At 40.6% G+C, this 22415-nt stretch overlaps 1 protein-coding gene across 1 annotated transcript in view; it reads right to left on the minus strand.

Annotated features, from left to right (window-relative positions):
• The window catches only part of EMILIN2 (elastin microfibril interfacer 2), a 31054-nt gene that overhangs the window by 3765 nt on the left and 4874 nt on the right, over positions 1-22415 (minus strand). The window contains exons 3-6 of the mRNA XM_079300741.1: positions 14075-14250; positions 10420-12354; positions 4598-4912; positions 4011-4049 (exon numbers count right to left, since the gene is read on the minus strand). Coding sequence (XP_079156867.1) covers positions 4011-4049; positions 4598-4912; positions 10420-12354; positions 14075-14250 — 2465 coding nt within the window. The remainder of the gene's footprint in view (positions 1-4010; positions 4050-4597; positions 4913-10419; positions 12355-14074; positions 14251-22415) is intronic.

Below are 22415 nucleotides of genomic sequence, written 5' to 3' on the forward strand. Positions count from 1 at the left end.
GTCTGTTTGAAGTTTTCACAATTCCTACTAACAGCTCAGCAGTGCTTTTGCAGGCTTTACAGAGGGCTGCACCACTTTCTCCCACATGTCCCCTCCTGCAAACACTTTTCTTCATGCAAAGATCAAAGTTCAGCTTCTTGAAGGAAGGTCCAGGCTTGGACACTTACTTTCATTTAAGCAGTCAATATTGTGGAAGTACAAACATCAGGATTTTAAAACTGTGAGCCACAGACAAGTACTGATGAAGAAACTGCTAGGCATTTTATATTTTATATTATACACACAGGTGAGCAGGAGCAATCTACACTACTGTAATGCGTTCTAGAGAATCAAAAAACCACAGAAGATGCATGGGTGGCCTTTGTTAGGTTACATCTACTTCCACCCATCTGCTAGTTGTGCTTCTAGTTCTCCACCTCTTTTTTGACTTCCAAGCCCAGTTCATGCCTCCCACAGAGCCCAAGGGCCAGAAGGAAAGAAAAGAAAAAAAATCATTAAGCAGAACGAAGTAGCACACAGCATAGGCATTTGCTATCAAGACAAAAGGAGGGAAAAAAAGTGTGATAGTGCTGCTGACACCTGCTGAGCAACTGGAATGAGAATTCTTCAAGAGCTGACACAGAAGAGAGACTGTAAGTAGGAACTTATGATTCACTTATGATTGCCTCTCACAAATGGTCAATACTCCTAAATCTAAATGAAGGCAAAGTGTAATTCCAGTTAGAGCAAATGGGACAAAACCACAAGTAATTTATCACTTCCCTGCCTATTTTTTTTAAACTCTCCAAATTTACCTGAACATCTCATTTTCAGAAACGTTCCTCCTGCCTAGGGTTGGCCATGCAGCACAGCACTGATGTGAACCCTGATTCCCCACGAGCCAGTGCTCAATGAAGCTGCTCTGCTAAGTCACACTGAAAGTGGATGATATCTCAAGTGTGTTATGAAAACACACACACTTTCCTCCTGAGTCTGTTAGTAACATCTGTCTGCTCCTGCAACTCCATCCTTTCACACTGCAGCAGGAGAATATTGCTCCAGCACTCACCTATTGTTCCTCATACGAATATCCTACTCTTCCTGTATTAAAAAGGGTAAGTGGATGCTCTCAGGTCCTGACACTTAACTCACCTTTATTATAAACTCCTTGCCTGTATGAGCTACTATGTAATGTTTTGTCTCTTACTCTCTCATTAATACTTGTAAGTCCTTAATGATCTTTATCTACAACTTTATACTGTGGGATGCATGCATATAGCCAAGGAAAAAAATCAAGAAATGCTCTGGTATTGAAAATATGCAAATCATGCCTCAGCATTCAAGGAAAGCATGAAAGTAGGCTACTTTAGTCCCAGGAGATAGAATTCGAGCCCTCAACTTCTTCCTGAGCAGTGCTTTTATGTAACAGAAGCTATTCAGAAAGAGAAATGAAAGAGAGTAGTCAGAAGGCCATTTTAATAGTACAAGCTTCTTATATTAGGAATTACAGCACAAGATCTGGTCATCTTTCAAATTTGAATTTGAGTACCACAAAATGTACTGGGTGAAGACTGCCAAAGACATCATAAACGGTTGTCCAGAACTAATTAGACAGTTCCTTGATGCCTTATTTACACAATAAGTTCCTCCTCCAATAAGCCAAAAATCCTCTCTTCCTCAGCTGTGAATTTCCACAGCACCGTTAACTGCTGCATTCTGTCCTAGAATGCTCTCTTCATCAGACACTGACAATTAGAATCACAGAATCACAGACTCAATTGGACTGGAAAAGAGCTCTGAGAGCATCCAGGCCAGCCTGTGACCGAACACCACCGTGTCAACTACACCAGGACACCGAGTGCCACGTCCAGTCTTTCCTTAAATGTGTCCAGGGACCGTGACTCCAGAACCTCCCTGGGCAGTGTATTCTAGTGTCTAACCACCCTTTCTCTGAGGAAACTCTTCCTCATGTCCAATCTAAACCTCCCTCGTCACAGCTTAAGGCCGTGTCCTCTGGTCCTGTTGCTTGTTGTCTGGGAGAAGAGCCCGAGCCCCAGCTGGCCACAGCCTCCCCTCAGTTGGTTCCAGGTCACCCCTGAGCCTCCTTTTCCCAGGATAAACACCCTCAGCTGCTCCTACGACTTTTCTCCAGACCCTTCCAGCTCTGTTGCCTTTCTCTGGACACACTCCAGCCCCTCAATGTCCCTCCTGAACTGAGGCCCAGATCTGCACACAGCGCTGGAGGTGCGGCCCCGCCAGTGCCAAGTAGAGGAGAAGAATCCCTGCCCTGCTCCTGCTGGCCTCACCATTTGTGATAGAGGAAGGATGCCACTGGCTTCTTGGCCACCTGGGCACACACTGCCTCATGTCCAGCCACTGTTGACCAGCACCCCAAGGTCCCTTTCCTCTGGGCACTTTCCAGCCACTCTGCCCCAGCCTGAAGCACTGCAGCAGCTTACTGTGGCCAAAATTCAGCACCTGGTACTCGGTCCTGTTGAACCTCATTCAATTGTCCCCAGCCCATCAATCCAGCCCATCCACATTAGGGACACTGGATGTAAATGCTGCAACTCCACACAAGTCTTAACAGCTTTTGGTACCATCCTTCTCTGTTTCCTGACTATCTGCCATGGAGGCCTGCAAGGCACACTGTGGGAATTTTAAGGACAGATCAACAGGAATATCTTGCATTCAGATAGGTATTCAGTGGCATGGACCAGGAAAAAGAACTCCTTGGTCAAGCCCACCTCCCTCTGGATCCCAGGGTGGTAACTGTTCCATCATGTTCCACCAAGCAGCAGATGGGAGCACTCCTGCCTTACCCTGCCTTCTCAACACTTCCAACAACCTACTGTTTCACACAGGTTTACCATAAACTTAATAAAATACTGCTATCTATAAATTACAATGGGAAGAAAACCCCCAGGAAATCAATTTATCACAGAAATCTAGACATCTGTATTGGCTTTGCTGGCATCAAGATAAATGAATGTTTCTTTACTTCTTATCCTCTTCCAGAAACCTCATCTATTGCTGCCTGTTCTTACTACCACAATCCTCAAAAAGATTGCTTTCAGGCTATGATGGAATTTTAATTAGCAGGTATAAATATCACAATGAGAGCATTAACTCTTTACAATTCTTTTTTTGTCAGTCCCCAGACCATTCTTCATGAAGTGTATTTGTGCTTTTGTTATGGCCATTAAACTAAGTCCTGGGGCAGTAGGTTTTTTGATTCCATAAAACCCTAATGCTTTACTTCCAACTATCATCCATATTTCCTGAAACAAATTTAGATTAAATAACGTTTTTTTAAGAGGATGTGAAAATACTTTGATCAAGGATACCATTCCCCAGGGTTTGATAATATCTTGAGTATGAGGCTGCAGGGCTGGCAGCACCCAATCAACATATCTATCTAGGCCAACTAGCATGTTCCACATAAATTTTATACCTGTTCATCATATAAATTAATAAAAAAATTATGATATTAACAATTATAAAAAGAAAACTGCATTGTGAATCTTCTGCTTTCACTGAAGTCAAGAACTCAAGCCTTGGCGACTGTAACAAAGCCAGAAGCTCTCCCAAAAGGAGAAAAACCTCGTGCACTAGGCTAAGACACCAGCAGTTACTCAAGATCTCAATCCTTGGTCTTTTTCATGTTTTATTAAAGAAATAATAAAACCATAGTAAATATCTATTTATTTTCTCATTTAGAAAGTAAATAGAAATGTCCATACTGACATTAACTAGAAAACACAAACTCTCTGTATTTTAAAAACACACAGTGAAGTAAGTAGCAAAAACCCAAAATGGTTTTTCAAAACCTAACTCCTCTCCCCACCTCCACATTTTAAGAAGATACAGATGATGTTTTAATGCTTAGGTCTAGCAAAAAGATTTGCCTCAATGCTAAACTTAAATACTAAAAATTAACACTTTTTTCTTTCTCTCAGCCATGACCTTCTGGGGACTGAAATAAACATTAAGAACTCATTTGAAAGATTTCTAGGAAACAACTGTCTTACCTTGTGAATCCGTGGGAGAAGGAGATGGCTTTGGATATCCTGCAAAGGAAAGTAGTATGTGTGACTCAGTACACAGCAGAGTACATTATGACCAAATATCACTGCAGTCCTCTAAAAAGCATCCCTGGTTACTGAACAGCAACCCACCAAAACAGCTGCTAAATAGTGTCTCCTAAGAAATGCTCAATTATTGCTAAATTGGGGTGGTCATGGCAAAGAGAATCAAGTTATTTCTCCAATGTACTCCCACTAATTGGGAAAAGAAAGAAGAATTCAAGTTTCCCTAGTGGCAAAGACTGCTGTAGTTACCAGGGATTTTACATCATCTCTGTTGACCTCATGCTTTGTGCATCCTTGGGAAGGCAGCAAAACTGGCACTGATGGTATTTCCCCTAGTTCTGCAGCCAGCTGGAGGCTGCAGAGACCCATTCACAAATCACCCAGCAGCAGCAGCAGCCTCAGTGGGAGTCCACGAAAGCCAAAGGGCAAAGGCTGGTAAAGCACAGCCCATCTCAGTGCTCTCCAGCAGGACCCGACACGTCCTTTGCGCTCACCCAGGGGTGATGCAGTGCCAGTCTGGCTCTCACCTGGTGCTCCAGCATACCCCTCAGCAATGGGCATGGCACTGTGGCCAGCCTGGCCATCGGCGTTTCTGAGACGCCCTCTCCCAGACATGAGGACGGTGCCGGGGGGCCCTGCCTCCCCCGTCTCCAGGATGATGCCGGCTGTTCCGGGCAGGAGCGGCACCGCTGCCGAGCCTGGCAGGGCCGGCCGTGGAGGAGGTCTGGGCTGTGGGGGCAGCAGGGGCATCCTGTGCCGTGGGGGCTGCATCCTGGGCCGTGATGGCAGCAGGGAGATGCCGGGCTGGGGCGGCACGGGCGGCCGCGGCACTTCTGGCCGCCCTTGGCACCATGGAAGAGAAGGGAAAATACAAAATTATTCACCTGAAATAGAACATAAGTTTGCATAGTTTTGCATAATAAATACTTCAAGGCAAAACAGGACTCAGTGGGAGGACACCTCAGACCCAAGACTGCGCTGGCTAAGCGCTGTTCCACTCCTGAAGTGCTACAGACTCCACCTTTCACAGCCTGTGGGACACAGGGAAAGGAATGAAGACAGTCTGGAGACAGGACAAGCAGCAGTCAAATAACCTACAAATATTCATTCAATTGCTACACCAGCTCGGCCCTTCTGCTCCAAGCAGGGCGAGTATCACACTTATTCCCACCAGCACCTTCACTCCAGAGCCTGCTCTCTCTCTCTCTCTCCCTCTCTCTCTCTCTCTTCCCTTTCACTTCAGTTCTCACCCCCTCACACTCAGTGCACTTGCTCTCTACTCTGTACTCACACAACTCTTAGCACAAGGCTGTCCCTCCCTTTATCACAATCATAAAGAAAATTATCCACGGCAAAAAGCATCAGTAAATGAACATGACTTAAGAGTTTCTTTCCCTTTAAAAAGCAACAAACTTAATGCTCAAGTACTTCCATTACTAATACTTTCTGACAATGAAGGCAGAACTCAAGGATACAATTTACTAGAAAATTCTTTATTGTTTAAACAGAAGAGATACCATTGAAAAGCTTTTCCACTGGGGCAGCCAACCCATATGACATCAGGGTTGAACAGCACTGACATGATTTCATTTGCATATCTGGTCAAGTTCTAAGCCCTTTATGGGAATTCTGCTTAATTCATAAAAATGAATTAAGATGACACTTAAGGATGCAGTGGCCTCCCAAAAGGAAAGCTGAATTACATTTACACTAAGAACAAAAATTTACAAATGTGTAAATTTTAGCAGATGCAATGACAGCTTTTACACACAATAAACAGAATTTCAAGCTAAATTAAACTTCAGCATAGGTTTCTTTGGTTGCATTTTGACACCAAAACATGTATTTAGGTGCAGGGATGAATGTGAGTTTCTGTGGAAATGGGCAAACATCCCGTTGCAAATTTATCTGATGCAACTTTTCCCCCACCAGAGATGCTTGCCAAGGTCCCCAGTAGAGACCACTTCTCTCAGTGGTGCTCTCAGTGAAGCACTTCAATTCAGTACAGTCCAAAACCAGCCTAGGCAAATTCACCAGGGGCTAGGGCTAAGCCATCTGGCTGTGCTGAGGAGCAGATGTGGTGTGAGGCTTCCCCTGGCTCTGCTGTGTGTCTGGGGACCCCAGGAGAGGACTGCACCTTTGGGGGAAGAGCTTACAGCAAAGTGTGCAGGTATTGTCCCCAACACATGGCTGGGGTCCAGACAGTGTCACTGGCAGCCCACGTGCTGTTTAGTGACTATGGACACCTGCACTTCACCCCTGTGAATTTCATTTCCTGTTTTCAGTCTCATGAAAGCCTTAAAAGCCCAAATAAGCCTTCAGGAGTACTGAGAGTCTGTCTGAAGTCATAGTCTCACACCACCTGCATTAATTGGCTAGCTATGGCTGCTAGAATAAAACCTCCCTGAGCTTTGCTAGCTGACTTTTAACCATGAGGATTGAAACTCATACAAGAGATGCACTACAACACTGGGCTGAAGCTCATTAAGTGACTCTGTCCACAAACAGCAAAATGTTTGCTTTAAATGGATTAAAACTATTTCCATAAAAACCTTAAAATGAAAAATATCTTACAAAAATTTTCAGAAAAATGTGAACGTATCAAAGTGAATTTTAAAACAGGATTATTGACTTTGTAAAACAACTTCTGCCAATGGAGGCATTGATTTAGGCCTTCAACTAAAATCTTCATATTAACCTCATTGAAAAAAATAAATTGACAAAGTACTTTACTTTGAGATGCATGTACTTGTCATTTCTTGAGTCAATTATGCTAAGATTCATTAAGACAATTATTAGGGACGACACTGGGAAAATGAATACATTTATCTGCTTGCTTTTTTAGACCTTTAATCAACTGATTTCCTGAGCAAACTCTTTCCTTTCATTCAACATCAATACTGCAATATTCAGAATTGTCCCATCTCCATAACACTAAATCCAGAATCACTCGCCTAAAGCTCAGCTTCAAGTGAAAGCAATCAGACATGTGTGAGAAGAATTCTACTTTATGTTTGCTGAGCAGGCCATGAACACAATCTTCCCATCATCTTCCCACCTGTCTGGGAAGGCAAAGACTAGAGGTGACATCCTTACACATAGGAGCAGTAACACTGTTCTCAGCAGCAGCATCCTTGCTGCTCTGCTTGCCACCACTGCTGTGACAGTGTGGTTACCACAACACATACCAGCACCTTCTCATGCTCTCCTCAGCCCCCAAAGCACACAGAAACAAACTGCATAAAGCTAACTAGACAGTAAAGGAATCTGCCACTGCTCTCACAAGAAGACAAAAAGACCTCACGGGAATTTCCTTACGGACACCAGGGGGATTTTACAATCCTGTTAGAAAGAAGAATTGTGCACAAGTTCACAGGGAGCCCAGAGGAACTGACTATTCACACTACAGCATTAAAAACTTTATGTTACATACTATCCATGCTGTAATACAGAGCACACACTTGGTTTCTTAGGTCACAACTTCATCAGACAACATTTTGCTGTTGGTTTCAAAACCCTGCTACATCAACAACTACCACAGGAATTGCAGGTCAGGTCAAATAACTGTAACCAAAGCAAACTGCACTCCCAGCACAGAATCTGGCTGCAAGACCACACTTCTGCTTCCTGGAAAACTTCTTGGACATATATATATATATATATGTATATATATATATTGAACATGGCTTTCAGTTTCGTGCCATGTGAGGAGCAAACATACCCACAGAGAGGAACAGAGTGCAATGACAAAAACTGAGACTACAGGACACAGAGCTGGGGGATGGCACCATCTAATGTGTGTGGAAATCTGCTGGATCATTTTACCTTGGAGAGCACATCATGCATGGTTCCCTAAATGCTTAGAGCAGAGCACTGCCTGCTGTCATTGCTGCAGGACATTTCATTGCCTTTGCAAGGAATTACAACAAATTAAATACATTTCTGGTCTCTGTTTTTGTATCTGATGCACTGTCACTCTCTAAGTTGACTTTTTAGTTTGGATTGAGGCATTTGAAACCCCTGAAAAAATATGGAAGAAAATACAGTCATATTTTTAAGATGAGGGTCATTTGAATTTGCTGGGGTTACACTGCTTGGTAAGACTTTGTTTTATTTCTTGCAACACATCTTTGCCTTACTTGCCCTCAACAACTTTATTAGTAACAACTTGTTTCTGTTTTGGCCCCTCTGAAGTCAAATGACATCATCTGAATGCTACGATATGCTGGCAAATTGTGCATAAGAAACTCTCCACTGATCCAAGTCCAGGTCTTCCTGTCAAATAACACTGGTATGGGAGACAATGCTGCAGATCACAGATGTAAAAATAGTTAAAGCCATACCCCAACTCACGTAGCAGGGCTCCCAAAACCACTTCCAAAAAAGGCTCTTCTGCCAAAATCTTTCTGCAACTCCTGCCATCAAAACTTACTTAGGCTGCTGTGCCAGACAGTGTTATTGTAATTGGAAACATTTGGGAACTGCAGTGTGTGCTTCACAAATCCTTCAGAGGCCAGAGGCACCCCAGAGCAGCAAGGGATGCTCGGAGTGCCTGCACCCCAGACCCAGCAGCAGCATCCTACAGGCTTTTAACACCCAGTGGTGGATGGAGGGGTCTGCCCTGAAAAGTTAATATTTTATGGAAACATAGGTGTGCTCTTTTTAATTTAATTACATCTTTAATTAACAATGTTTACATTGTAACTTGCTGAAAAATGCAACCAATGAGATCGCTTGAACACCTGTCTCCAATCCCAGAAGAAAGATTACTACTTGCATGTATCTTAAACCTTTCTCAAATGCTCTCCCTAGTGCTAGTTAATTTTGGCAAGATGGATGAGAAACAGGATTACACAAATACATCATGTTCCATTTTAATGGAGACTGGGATGCTTCTGTAAGATCAAGGAATAAAGGTCCTAACCCTGTTGAATTTAAATCAAAATTATAGCAAAAGAATTATCTGGAATTTACAGTCCCTCTTCACTCCACTTCCTCCTTCAAAGAGAAACTGTTTTCTGCAAAAAGGTCTTACTTCAGAAGGATTTTTGTGTCAAGCACTGCTATACATTTGGTTTCAAATAATTAAACAAAAGAAACACATCTATCCCAGGTTTTCAAGTCCCTGCCTTGGGGTGAGAAGGATATTCTTTCCTTCATGAGGCACAACTTGTCCATTCAAGAAAGAACACTCAAAAGTTTAGCATCAGATCTCTGTCCCATCAGCTGCAACAGAGCACAGCACTTCTTCTAATTTTAGGCCAGTCAAAGAAATTTGCCTCTTATTTATCTCATACGTGCACAGAATTAAAACCAGAAGCATCAACCAACTGAAGAGCGAGTTTCAGAGCAGTCTCCAAATCCTATGATTCTGCGTCATGCTAAGAGAAACAGGAAAACAGGAACTCAGCTTCCTTCTGTAAACTTCAGCTCTCAGAAAAACAACCAACCCATTGCTGAAATTTGGAGCAAGAACTGCAGAGGAAGCTGAGTGGCATGTGGCTAGGTCTCTAAACCTTCATGGCAAGGCTCACCAGCATGCTGAGGTTGCCACTTCCCAGCATTCTGAGCCAAAGGGAATGTGCCCCAGCTCCTCTGCTGCTCTAATGCAAACTTTAAACAAGCAGAGCTTGATGTGCACCAGCATGCTGGACTATTAACAGAACTGGCTGAGGAGCTAAAATATTGCCAGCTGGCATGTGCCAAGTACTGCCAAGGACCTTGTGGGAATGCAAGCTTCTGGGAGAGCTATGAAGAAGAAGTCTTATATTGCCATGCCAAGATATGCCAGAGCTCATTTGTGAAACTTCTAGATCAAAGAGTTGGTGCTCAATTATAATCATTAACTCATGCTAAGAACACAACTTAGAGGAAATCTTTCTTATCATAAATTTGAATTCATTTGACTTCAGTTTTCTCTATTTCCTTTACAGTTTTCCCTGAGGAATACAGAATAATATTCAACAACAAAAAGAAACAAAAAAATAAAATCAAATAAACTCTAACAATACCGACATTTATTACTTAAAACTCACTTTAAAGTTACTGTTCAAAATCACTACTTTTCCCACTCTCTTCATTCTAGCTCGAAGTAAACATAAAAAACATGTAAGGCTTTTTTTTTTTTTTTTTTTTTTTTTTTTTTTCAGGATACTTTCAAAAGCACTCAAAGTACTCTGTGGTGTTCTGGAGCAAGGAGCCAAAATTAGAGTCACTGCAAAAACAAAGTAGGAATTGTGTAATATTAAGTTTTTCCTCCCTTGTTTAGTTCTTTTTTAAGAGTTTCAGAAAGGAAAGCCAGTCAAAAAACAAACAAACACAAAGTAAAAAACATTAGCAAGAAACTTACTTGTGTCAGGCTGAGATTTCAGCACACCTTCAATGTCTGTGGTGATTTTGGAAACCTGACTGTGAAACTGCTGCACAGAGTTTTTGAGGCGAGCAATATCAGTGGAATGAGATGCTATAGTTCCATTCATTTCATGGATGCAATTCCATAAGCTGCTCACATGCTTATTCAGACCTTCTTTTATATTCTGCAAGCTATCTGAAACAGAATCCAGCTTGCCACAGACCTTTTCAACATGTGAGACTCTGCTCTCAACATCTGAAACACCCTCCTGGACACCTTGGGTCTTTTCTTTGCACTTGCTAAGATCATTCAGCATATGGTCATTCAATTGTTCTAGTCTCTCTCTCATTTCACCACAGCAGTGATCACTGGAATGAGCAGTTTGATTTGCAAATGTCCTCTGCATTTGATCAATTTTTCGGAAGACACCTCTTTGTGTTTTTCTGCATGTTGAATTGACACCCAGAAGCTGCTCCCTGCAGCTACTCAGGCCATCTTGAAGATTTTTCATGTCTCTATCAATGGCATTTAGATTGTATCTGAACACACGTATGTCTCTCTGCATTTTCTGTATGTCACGCTGGTTACCCTTGATTGAGTTGAGTTTCTCATTAAGAGAGCTATTTAGAGACTGCAGGAGAACAGAATTATTCCCTGTTTTCAAAAGCAAGTGGTTGTACTTGTCATTACAGTTTTCCAGCTTTTTCTGAAGGTCCTCCGCACCTTGTGGCGCAGACTGACATTTCTGCCCACAGAGCTGCTCAAGTGACAGCAGTTTGTCCTTCACAAAATTCATCTCTGCTGTAAACTGCTCACTTGCAAACCCTGCATCGCTGGGCAGGACAGGCTCAGGATTAACAAACATTCCATCCGGGTCCGTGGCGTTGGCAATCTCCAAGATAGTCCCGCCCAGCCTGACCTCCAGTGCCCGCAGCTTGTGGTCAAACAAGTCTCTCAGCTCGTCCACCTCAGCAGCAATAGTACCACGGAGAGTCTCCTCCACGTAGAAACAATGCTCTTCAGCATTCCGCTCTGTAACATTCATCCTGGCATCCAGCTCCTCCAGCCTCTCCCCAAACACGTCTTCTAGATCTGGAGACGACAATCGAATGATTTCATTATCTATTCTGACGTTCAAGATCCTCTGTGCTTCCATAATTCTGTCAATCTTCTTATCTAAATCTTCCATCTGTTGGTCAAAGCCATTTCCCTCACCCTTCTTGCAGCAACTGGAGTTGTTTGATGGAATCTGAGTGCGGAGATCATTTATTTCTTTCCTCAAGTCATTCTCCTTTCTTCTTATAACATCAATTATCCCTGCACAGTTACTTTCACTGTCATCATACTGCTGCTGAATATCCTCTAGTCTGTATTCACAGGAGTTCTTCAGATCTGTCATTTTCTTTTCAAATCCTTCAATTATTTCTTGCCTGAGGGACTCAAATTTTGAGTCTATATAGTCCTGATATATATTATCACGGGGCATTGTTATTGTAGGTCCTTTTGCTGCCTCCTGCAGTTGTTTTAATTGTCCTTCATAGCCTTTTACTTTTCCATTGAGTTCCTCCAGCTCATCATTCCTCATCTTCAAGGCTTCTTTGACCTCAGCTAGCTCAGCTTTTATGTCTTCCATTTCAAAATCAGTAAAAGGGTCTTTTTGATCTTTATTGTTGAGGAGTCCTGGCAGCTGAATAGTGTCTGTTTCACCACCAACTGCACTGTCAGGCTCTGGGCGGTCATAAAGGTTGTTCAGCCAAGTGACCAACATCTTGCTGGCATCCTCTTGTACAGTCAGCTTCAGGTTTTCATTCACACCTGCCACAGAGGACTGAAGCTCAATCACAGACCGTGTCAGTCTAAACAATTCATCCTCAAGAAACTGCATTCTCTTCTCATATGGTGGAGGCTCTGGCGCTTCTGTTGGTTCTGCATCTGTTTCCCAGAAATAATAAAATGTGGATGTAAATATTCCCAGTGGTATCTGCTTTAATCAGCTGCAGTTAACTTCACTTTTCTTTAAAATGAAATAATGATTTAAATTGTTGAATGCTTGTTGCCTTTTCTGTTCCTATTTTCAGTCATTTATAAACAATATGGTACCAAAACCCTCAGAACTGAAAGTTTTAGCACAGTGACCAATTCCTGCCAAGATACAGCATCCATAAAGAAACTGGCAATCACCCCTCCTGTTCAGCAATGGATCTAAGCATAAATAACAGACCAGTACAGATCCATACACATCACAGTACAATCACTTAGAACTACTGCATCTCCTGAAACAATAATTTGCCCCTGAATTCACACTGAAAACTTCAGTGGCACTAATTTACGTGCCTGAAGTGGGTTTGTGCTTCTGTGTTTTACTGAAATATACATTCCATAAATGACACGGGGTTCTGCAAGAATACTCCAGTTGTAACATTTGCTTCATAAATACCTAATTATTGGGCATATATTTAAGTAGGCAATACAAACATGTACAAAAGCATAAAATTTGCACATTCAAAGCTGTTAGATGAAAATCAGAAAGAGAAGACTTTTAGGTGCAATATCCTTTTAACCTATCATGAATCAACTAATGAATCTGGATTGTGTCATTAGCAGGACCTCATTTACAAAGCCATGTACAAATCTGGATGTTTGGTTTTATGCAAAATGTATAACAATTGCAGAAAATCCAGAAAAAACCCCAGAAAACAAACATTATTAGAGGTCAAGAAAGGATAAACTGCAGGAAAAGTCAAAAGTAATTTTTAATTTTGTCTAGAAGAGAAGGATGCAGATATCACTATGTTTTATTATCATCTTTTGGAATTAATATTTTAGGTCAACTAACAAAATACTTTAAAAGTTTGTCTTTAAAGCAGGTATATAATCTCTGGGACTAGTTTGAAACCATGTATTCTATCATTCAATACATTCCACCACACAGAAGACACATGTGGAAATCTGACTAAGTGCTATATGTGACACTAATCTCCAATTATGTTGGAAAAAGTTCTTCAGAAGGACACATCTGTTTATCATTTTTTCTTAATGAAGAAAAGGCATATATGGCAGTAACAGCATTCCTTCTTGCCCTTTCAGAAGACATTATCTTACACAAACAAACATCATTCATTCTTTAGGATATTTTTTCAGAAGTTGAGGTTTATCCATACTTTATCCCTTACTCCTTATTATTAAGGCATGTAGTCTAATGTGAATCTGTAAAATGTTCACAGTGTCAAAAAAACCTCATTGTGAAACTGCTAGGAACTCTTATATATCATTAATATCTGGGGTGTTTTTAGTTTGTTTTACTAATATTCTCTTTTCTCTATTTTTTTTCCTGTACATAGGAGAAACTATAACCCCCTCCCAACCTGTAAATTCTTACAAAACCCACAATCTTAACCCAAAGATTTTCTGGAACCACGAGTAGCCAGCTGGCATTCCCAGCCAATGTTCTACTGCCCATTCCTCTGTTATTCTTCAGGAAATTCTTTACATCAGGACTGCTATTGCCTGGCTGTTATTATCCCACCACACAGAGCCTTTTGTACCTGCCAGCACTTGAGTTTCAATAGAAACCATAATGATTCTTATCCTCAGAAGACAAAACAAGAAACCAGACAAGACTGTGCATACCAAAAGTCAAACAGAAAGTTACCTGTGCCTTTCTTCACGACAGCTCTCGCAGGCATTGCAGGACGACGAGCAGTGTTTGGTTTTTCTGCTGGTCCATCCCTGCAGTCCTCCCCTCTGTAGCCAGGACAGCACCTCCATTCCAGCTCTGTCACTGTCTTATATGCAACTGTGTACCGAGGTCTGAAACTCGTTCGGTATCTGCCGAGACAGAAAGCATGCTGAACAATCCATGACCTAAGCTGCTATTTAGATTGAAGGCAAAATTAAAATGAATTTCAGGGGTTTGATAATGAAAATCAAATACTTACAGCTATTGCTTATTTTCTGCTTTAAACATCAAATGAAAAAGTGTTTCTGTCTAGGTTTTAAAGCTGCCTCCACTCAACACATAGGGAGCCATGAGGCTTTCATGGATGAGGATAAAATGTTGTGGCAAGTGAAGGTACAACTCATCAGACACTGCTGTGAGCAACAGTGACCACCAGTGTCTTACTCTCTAAATTCAAAATGTTTTTCCCCTAACTTTCCATTGCAACCCTCCCCCGAGGGCTCTTCTGAGCATCAAAAAATGCTTCTGCCTACTTTGCCCCATTTGTATTTCCACGGTCACCACTTAAACCATTCCTCGGAACCCATATGTACAGCACAGTCAAAGCTGGGAGGGATAATCCAGAGAAGGACAAAATGCTGAAAATGTGAGTCAGACAAGGACATGAAAGAAGGAATCAGATGAAACACTACAACCAACGAAGAAATCAACTCTTTCCTACTTTATCAATTAAGTTGAAGATGGTCTGGCAGACAAACATATGCACACATTATTTATGTACATACAACCTTGAGCTTCCCTGATTAATCACTCAAAAGGTAATAAATTACAAACTGATTCTGGTTGTGCAACTTTCTTTAACCATAGACTTCTTCCATAGCTTCCCTCCAAACACATCCCACATGTTCAGCTGTGGTATCCACCAGATTATAAGCAGAGCCTGTGCTATTGGATAAAAACCAAATAAATTTAAAGGACAGCTCATTTCAGACTGTGAGATGAGGAAAATTAATAAAAGAGGGACTTGCCACCTGAACTCTATAAAATGGTATTCTTGGAACACACAGAAACAAAAAAGTCATCCTAATTTCTCATGTGAATTCCTTTCTCTCTGTTAAAATAACATCATGCTACTAATTCCCCTCAGGCTTTTTCAGATCTTTTTTCCCTTAAGATCATTTTAGATTAGAACAGTTTGCATCCATTAATGAATGACAGGCTCATTTCACAGCAGAGGTGTCCCTAAACAGTAATACCCTAACAGTAATAAATGCAGGACAACAGCAAAGGCACCTACAGGAGCTCTGTAATAGATTTCAGACACAGCCTGGCTGGAGTCACAGGGAGTGTATCCTGAGACAGAGTGAGCACAGTACAGAACACACCAGAAGCAGTAATGCTACCACACAAAAATCACCTATTTCACTGAACATGGCCTTGTATTAACATGCAAAACTCCTTACTAGTCTAAAAAAATTAAAAATTTAGTCATCAGCTACCAAATGGGAAGAAGTAAATCTTACACAGACTGTGAAACATTTCCTATTTAAATTCACAGAGTGAATTTTACTGTTACCCTTCAAAGCTTCTCCTGCCGCGTGTGTAAATAGTTGCAGAAATAATTGTAACTTTTTTATTTACCATAATTAAGATACATAATTGTAATATAATGCTCCCCATGTGACAGCCATTTGCTGTTCCTTTTTGTCCCTTTTTTCCCCTTTACAGTTAAGCTGGTTAACAAACTTGTGGTGGTGTGCTTGAAATATTATCTACTATTAACGTCTAACTACGAATCTGTTTATTTTCCAGATGTATCCTTCCCAATTCTGCCACAATATAGTCTAATTTCTTCACTTGGGAAATACTCAGTGTTGTTTTGCATTATTACTACAACTTATAATTTAAAGGGAAAAAGCTACTTTCACTAGAGACAATAATAGTTTTTCCAACCATTTCTGGGCCAAGAGTAGTTTATACTAATAAGCTTCTCTGGATTCTGCTTTTCTGTGGATCTGCATAGGAAGGCAGGCTCAGGCAGTGCTGTATCTCTGTCCATGAACTGCTCATAAGTGCAGGGGTTTGCTGTGGCTGTCAGCTTTTCAAACTCTGACTTGGAGCACGTAAACTCAGAGAGGGTTTCCAATCCTTTTATACCTTCTGAACACCATATATGAAACAGCTGTAGACTGCACTCCAGCTCATCATTTCTTCTACAGTTTTTACTTAAACATCTGCTGAATCCTGTTTACAAAGCACACAAATCCCCATGGTCAAGTGCTTTAAAAATTAAATAGAGGAGTGCAGTGTAGAGGGCACCACTGGGAAGAACAATATCCCGGCCACCCAGGAACTTCCTTTTCTTTCTCCCTTATCTTGTGCAGATAATTTGGGTTTGAATCCTTCCCTTCCAGCTAGCTGCCAGAGTCTGGAGCAACAGGATTAGCTAGATGCTTTAGTGTTTTGAAGTGGTTTTGAGAGTCATTACAACCTCTCTCACAACCACACTACTGAAATGCAAACTTTGAACTTTCAGATCAGTTTTCCCATGCCGGAAATGGTTGTACATACTTTTGTCTGATTTCCATAAAACACTTAACTGCTCCTAACTTTGTGTGTGTTCCTCTTTTTACTTTCAGGGCTAAACCCTTTCTTGAAAAATACAATATTTTGGTTATTTTCAAATGTCAAATCTCCCTTATTCCCCAACAAAGTTTTAAGAATATAGCTGAAACTAATTTCATAAAATTAACAAGAACTGAGTAGTATATGCAAATTGTGCACTTCTTTTCTCAAATTACAGAATAATGATTTTCAATCATATTTCTACATCAATTTTCTCTTTGAACAACTTCTCTGCAATCATATTCATCAATATAGACACTTTCAAATGACTTCAAGAGTCAAAAAAATCTTAATACACAAATACAAAAGAAGAATATAAAAAAAAAATAAAATAAAAATAAATAAAGCTTAATATATTTTCAATGTCAAAAATTTAAATATTTTCCAAATTCCATCTTAAAAATAAAAAACACGCCTGTTTGAAATTCTAGCTGTTCTTTGTTTTATAGTTTCTTGAACCTAACAGGCATAAAATGCTTAAATACAATCTAATTTTACAAAAATTTGAAAAGCAGTCCACTTCTTAAAAACTCTTTCCAATTTGAAACAACACAATTGGAACTGTTTTCAGGTATGGTATATCAAATATAGACTAACTTGAATATTAAATCACAATTCTCCTAGAGCCAAAATAAGCTGGAATCAGAACATTTCAAAACCTGGATCTAGAACAGCTTTCATATTCACACTTTGAACTGTGGTAACAAGAAAGCCATACTCATGGATGGCTCAAAAATTCAACTGGGATTCACCTACCAAGAACTACTTCTCTATACTGCCAGTCCAGCTGAATGAATCATGCAGCTACTCCCATTTCCTCCAGGAAGGCTTGTCATGTAAGGCTGGGAAACAGGAACTTACACTAGCACTTCTCCAATTTGAATCCAGTCACTTAAAAAATTCTTACACAGCTCCACTGCTACAGCTTCTCTGCCCATGACATTCCTCAAGCACAAGACATGACATTCTTCTGCTGTGCAAGCTGCCCAGGCAAGGAAAGGTGTCACTGTGGCAGCACTGTCCAGCCACAGTGACAAGGGACAGCCACCAGCATGCATCCAGCCCCAGGGAGATTCTCCATCAGACAAGATGCTTTCTAAAGTCAGAACTCTGCTCATTCCGTGAATTTCAGTGGAGGAGATGGAGACTTCCAGGGTTTTGCTAGGATGTAGCAGTCTTATCCTGAGAATAATTCATGATTCTATGTATGTGAAAGACACAGGACTGGGAATTACCAAACTACACAAATTAGACATGACTTTATTTAAATCTGCAGTATTCTGAATTAATTACTTGCTCACAGTCAGAGTAAACTTAAAAAATGCAATCACAAACATAAACACAAAATGTAGCCAGAGAGACAAAACGTTCCTTCTCAATGAAGCTGGATAAAAATACATGGTTGGAATGTAACATCAAGTTTCATATTGTTTATCTGGCAGGTGTGAATCTTTACAGAGTCATCTAGTGAGGCAATTTTGTCAAAAGGGTCTACAAAAGTTTCCTAAACCTCTTAAAAATTGAGGCTCCACTTTTATACCTCTGTATGCTGCAATGCAATTTAAAAACAGTAAAAACATGAAGCCTTCCTCTGGCTAACTTGAATTTCCACTATTCAGATAAGTGCTAATAAACACAATTATTTTTACAAGTATACTTCATAACTATTTTTAAAAATAGTAATTTCTTATGTGGTGAGAAGTTCCATATAACACACCAGAATTTACTGTGCCTGGTCACTCCATTCTCCTGTGCACTTCAAGTCCAAGATGATGGCCATAACCTCTCGATGAATTGAGTTAAGTACAGAAATCATTCTTTTATAAAGCATGAATAAAGGTTAATATCAACTATCTCTAATATTTCATTGCAAGAGAGAACATCAGAACATCTGTTTTTTAGGAGTTTTTCCGCAACAGGCTTGTAACTACCCACGCCTGCTACCTTCACCATGAACTCAACATGCTGATCAAATGAGAACACACACCCAGAACACTAATAGAAACCTCCACTTTTAACATCCTAAGTGTTTCACAGCTGAAATGAAGTTGTACAGGGTGACAACAGTGCTCAAATATTCCTCTTCTTTGAGAGAGAAGTACTTCCACAGTAAAATGCTTAATTAAAAATTCATGCTTGCTGCAAATGCTGGACATTTTGACTAGGGAATGAGCCACAATATTCTCACGGTGCTAAACCACAGAAGGAAACAGTTAACACTGATATTTGGAATGTCACCTAATAGCGATAAAACAAATCAGAAACATTTGGACGAAATTGGTGGGAAAACATATGGCTCAGCTCTGTAACTGGATATTAACATTCAACCTTTGGGGAAATGCAATGAGATAAGTGCCACCACATCCTCACTGCGGGGAAGGGACCACAGAATCAGCATGTTTCTACACAAGCAGCATATAAAATGTTTACTCTGAGCACAAAGCTTCAAGGTTGGTCCAAAATCCTGCAGTGATTGGAACAAATCCCATGACTTCAGCAGCCTGCAAATTTCTGTTTCTATAAAATAGAAGATATCAAATCTACACTATTTAACATTTTTATTGCATGTGGACACATTCTTTGTAAATTGCATCATCTGGTAGTTATATCTATGCAGTTACATTATATATATATATATCAGTTATATATATATATATATATACAATATATAACAGTTATATTATATTATATATATATATCACCCAAATCTCCAATATATCACAATGGGAGCACAGAAGTGGCATATAGACCACCACCCAAAAACACTACCTAGAAGATGTAATTAAATGTAATCGTATTTGGACAAACATTTTTTATTTTGTAGCCTGAAAATACTTCTGCTGAAAATATACCCTACTGGCTGTTTATACTACACAAACACTGAACTAGAACCAGTTGATCCTATGTTTTCTGCTTCCCAAACATGCAGGTCTATTTGTATGTCCTACAAATGTTGGCACAATTCCTAGTTCCACCGAAATTTTCAGAGATTTTAGCAGCTGTCTGCCACAGTGAGTTTCAGCACACCTGGATTTCAGGTGTGTAGGTAAGGAATAGGTTTTAGTTATCTGCATTTCCATGAAGGTCAACAGCAATAGTCCACACAGCCAGCAGAGTCTAAACTGCACCTCACCCTGAAGTGATTATTTACATCCTATTACCTGCAGAGTATGCTGGACACCACTAGTGCATATGACCAAGGGGACTCAGCTTCTCCTGGTTTGCACAGGCACACAAGGGAGCTCTTAATGAAGTTTGCACTCATGTATAGCATGGCCAACATTTGTACCAGATCTGTTCTGAGCTGGATCCTGAACCAAAACTGCCACTGGCTGAGAGGATTAACAGGGAAGAAGCTGAAGGAAAGCAAGGGAATGAGTCAAAGCACTCTGCATCCACAGGAACATAACTGCCTGCTCTGTACACACCCATGAAATCACCCATCCAGGTCACTGCAAAGAAACTGACAAAGAGCTGACTATGAAAGCACTGTAATTTTACTGAATGCTTTATAGAATAGGAATGAGCATTTAGAGACCCAGTACTTTTTTCCATTGGTTATTTTCACTTGGTGTCTTCATACCACCTGGAAAGCATGATGGGAGAAGGTGGCCACCCATCTGGAAGAAATTGCTAAGTGGGCAGAGACTTGGCACAGGTGACTGCATTACTCCTTCATACGAGGAAAGAAAAAGTTGTATTTGTCTACCCCTAAATAAAACTCTCATCTCATCTAGTGGTACCAGGGAAGAAGCAGAGAACCGTGCTGCCCAAATCAGCTCACTCCAGCCTGGTCTCTGGTACATTTTTGTCTTCAACACTGAACACTATTTCAATGCATCTGAGAGAATCTGGCTGAAATTTACTGCAGAGTTTGTGCTTTGCTCAGTAGGAAGGAGAGAAGATTACAGGAACTGGTAGAAGACAAAAACATTCAACAATTCTCAGGCAACACCACATGGTTTCATTTCAAAGTCTCCAAAAGTGCCATTGTTTATTACTTACACAGTGGGTTTTATGCCACTCAGCTGGAATTCTTCTATCAAAAAAAGATGAGATTCAAACTACAATTTTCTCTCTTGGGAGAGAAATGTTTCTTTGTGGGAAGAAAGAACCAAGGGACTGCACACTCTAAAATCTGATCTTGTGTCTCATACTAGTGATTGCTTCTTGCATATGTATCTTCACACACACATACACAAACACCCATCTATCTGTTTAACTCTCTCAGCTGCCAAGGATTTTATTTACAAAAAGCTGATCACTAAACTCCAGTAGGAAATGCCCAGAAGTTTAAAATGTGAATACTCTTAGTGTTCATAAACTATCACTAGATAGGCACCCTCTTCTTATGAGCAGCAAAACAAGGATGCAGGATGTGTTTAAGTAACTTAGAGCCACAGCCAGCCTGTGGAAAAGCTTCAGTCTTGGGATTTACAATGTTGAAATGCCAGTCAAACACATAGTCAACAGTAAGCTCCTAAAATCCCACTTGAATAGAATGAGATAAGAGAATCCTGAAAACACATCCCTTTCAAAAGGATTTCAGGGAAAGTTTTGTAGGGTGGCAATGTGATGTGCTCAGTGATGGAACAGGAGCAACCTTGCAAGAGGTTATATGTTTACAGCATCATCACCTGCCTCTCCCAGCAGCAGGGACCAAGTTTCTCACCTTACATGAATAGAGAGATGAAGTGAGGATGCAGAGCACTGCTGCTGATAAAGCTGCCTGAAAAGGGGAGCTCCTACAGTCTCTCTTCTTCTCTGCCCACGAAATAAGCTGTTTTCTAGAATGCTCCAGAAAGCTGTTGTTGAGAGATCATTTGAAAATATACCCAGATGAAACAAATAACCAATATTTTCAGAAAGACAAGTGCTAACCTGTGGGATTAAGTAGGACCCCAACTTTGAGAATAAAATGGAGCATTGTTTTGAGTGCTGTTACTTTTCAAAATACCAGAAGGGAAAGGAGATGCAAAATGAAGTCAGATGGGAGTCATAATATCCCCAATATGTGAAACTGGCACTGCCCACTGCCTAATGGTACAAAATGTTTCTTGATTATTTTGGTGATTTATGATGAAATACACCTAAATGAGTCAGCAGCTCCCTACAAATAAAAATTTATTGCTTTGGCAACAGTTTGGTGCTTAACAGAAGAGGCCCCAGACCTCCAGGTCACACATTTCTCAAACCAGAAAAGCATGAAACTTTCAGTATTTACATTAATGTGAAGTGAGGAGCAGCATGGGACTTTTTTTTTTTTTTTTTTTTACATGATTGCAACAAATTCAAATGATGTGTGAAATGAAAATTCCCTGTCCAGTTCACAAAGAAATAATCTGCTGCATTCAGTGCATGGAGGCAGAGATGCACAATTTCAGGCTTGGGGAGACAGCCAGGAAAACTTACCACACCCAGCAGGATCTCAAAGATTTTCAAACAGGCACTCCAGGAGACTGAAGTTTTTTAAGTTTCCTTACTGCTTTCAATGCACAAGCCCCTAGGCTAACCTCCCTATGTAGTCAGCTAGCTGGAGCCTGTACAAAGAAATTCTGCTTCATACAAAATACACAAAGTTGGAAAGAAAGTCCTGAAGACCTTTATAGATACTTGGAGGGGAAACATTAAACAGCTCTCACTTTCCCTTCAAGTTTTTGTGCATCCTGAAAGTTTTTCTTATGAGATG

Source organism: Erithacus rubecula (assembly GCF_903797595.1).
Source record: "Erithacus rubecula genome assembly, chromosome: 3".
NCBI classification, from domain to species: domain Eukaryota; kingdom Metazoa; phylum Chordata; class Aves; order Passeriformes; family Muscicapidae; genus Erithacus; species Erithacus rubecula.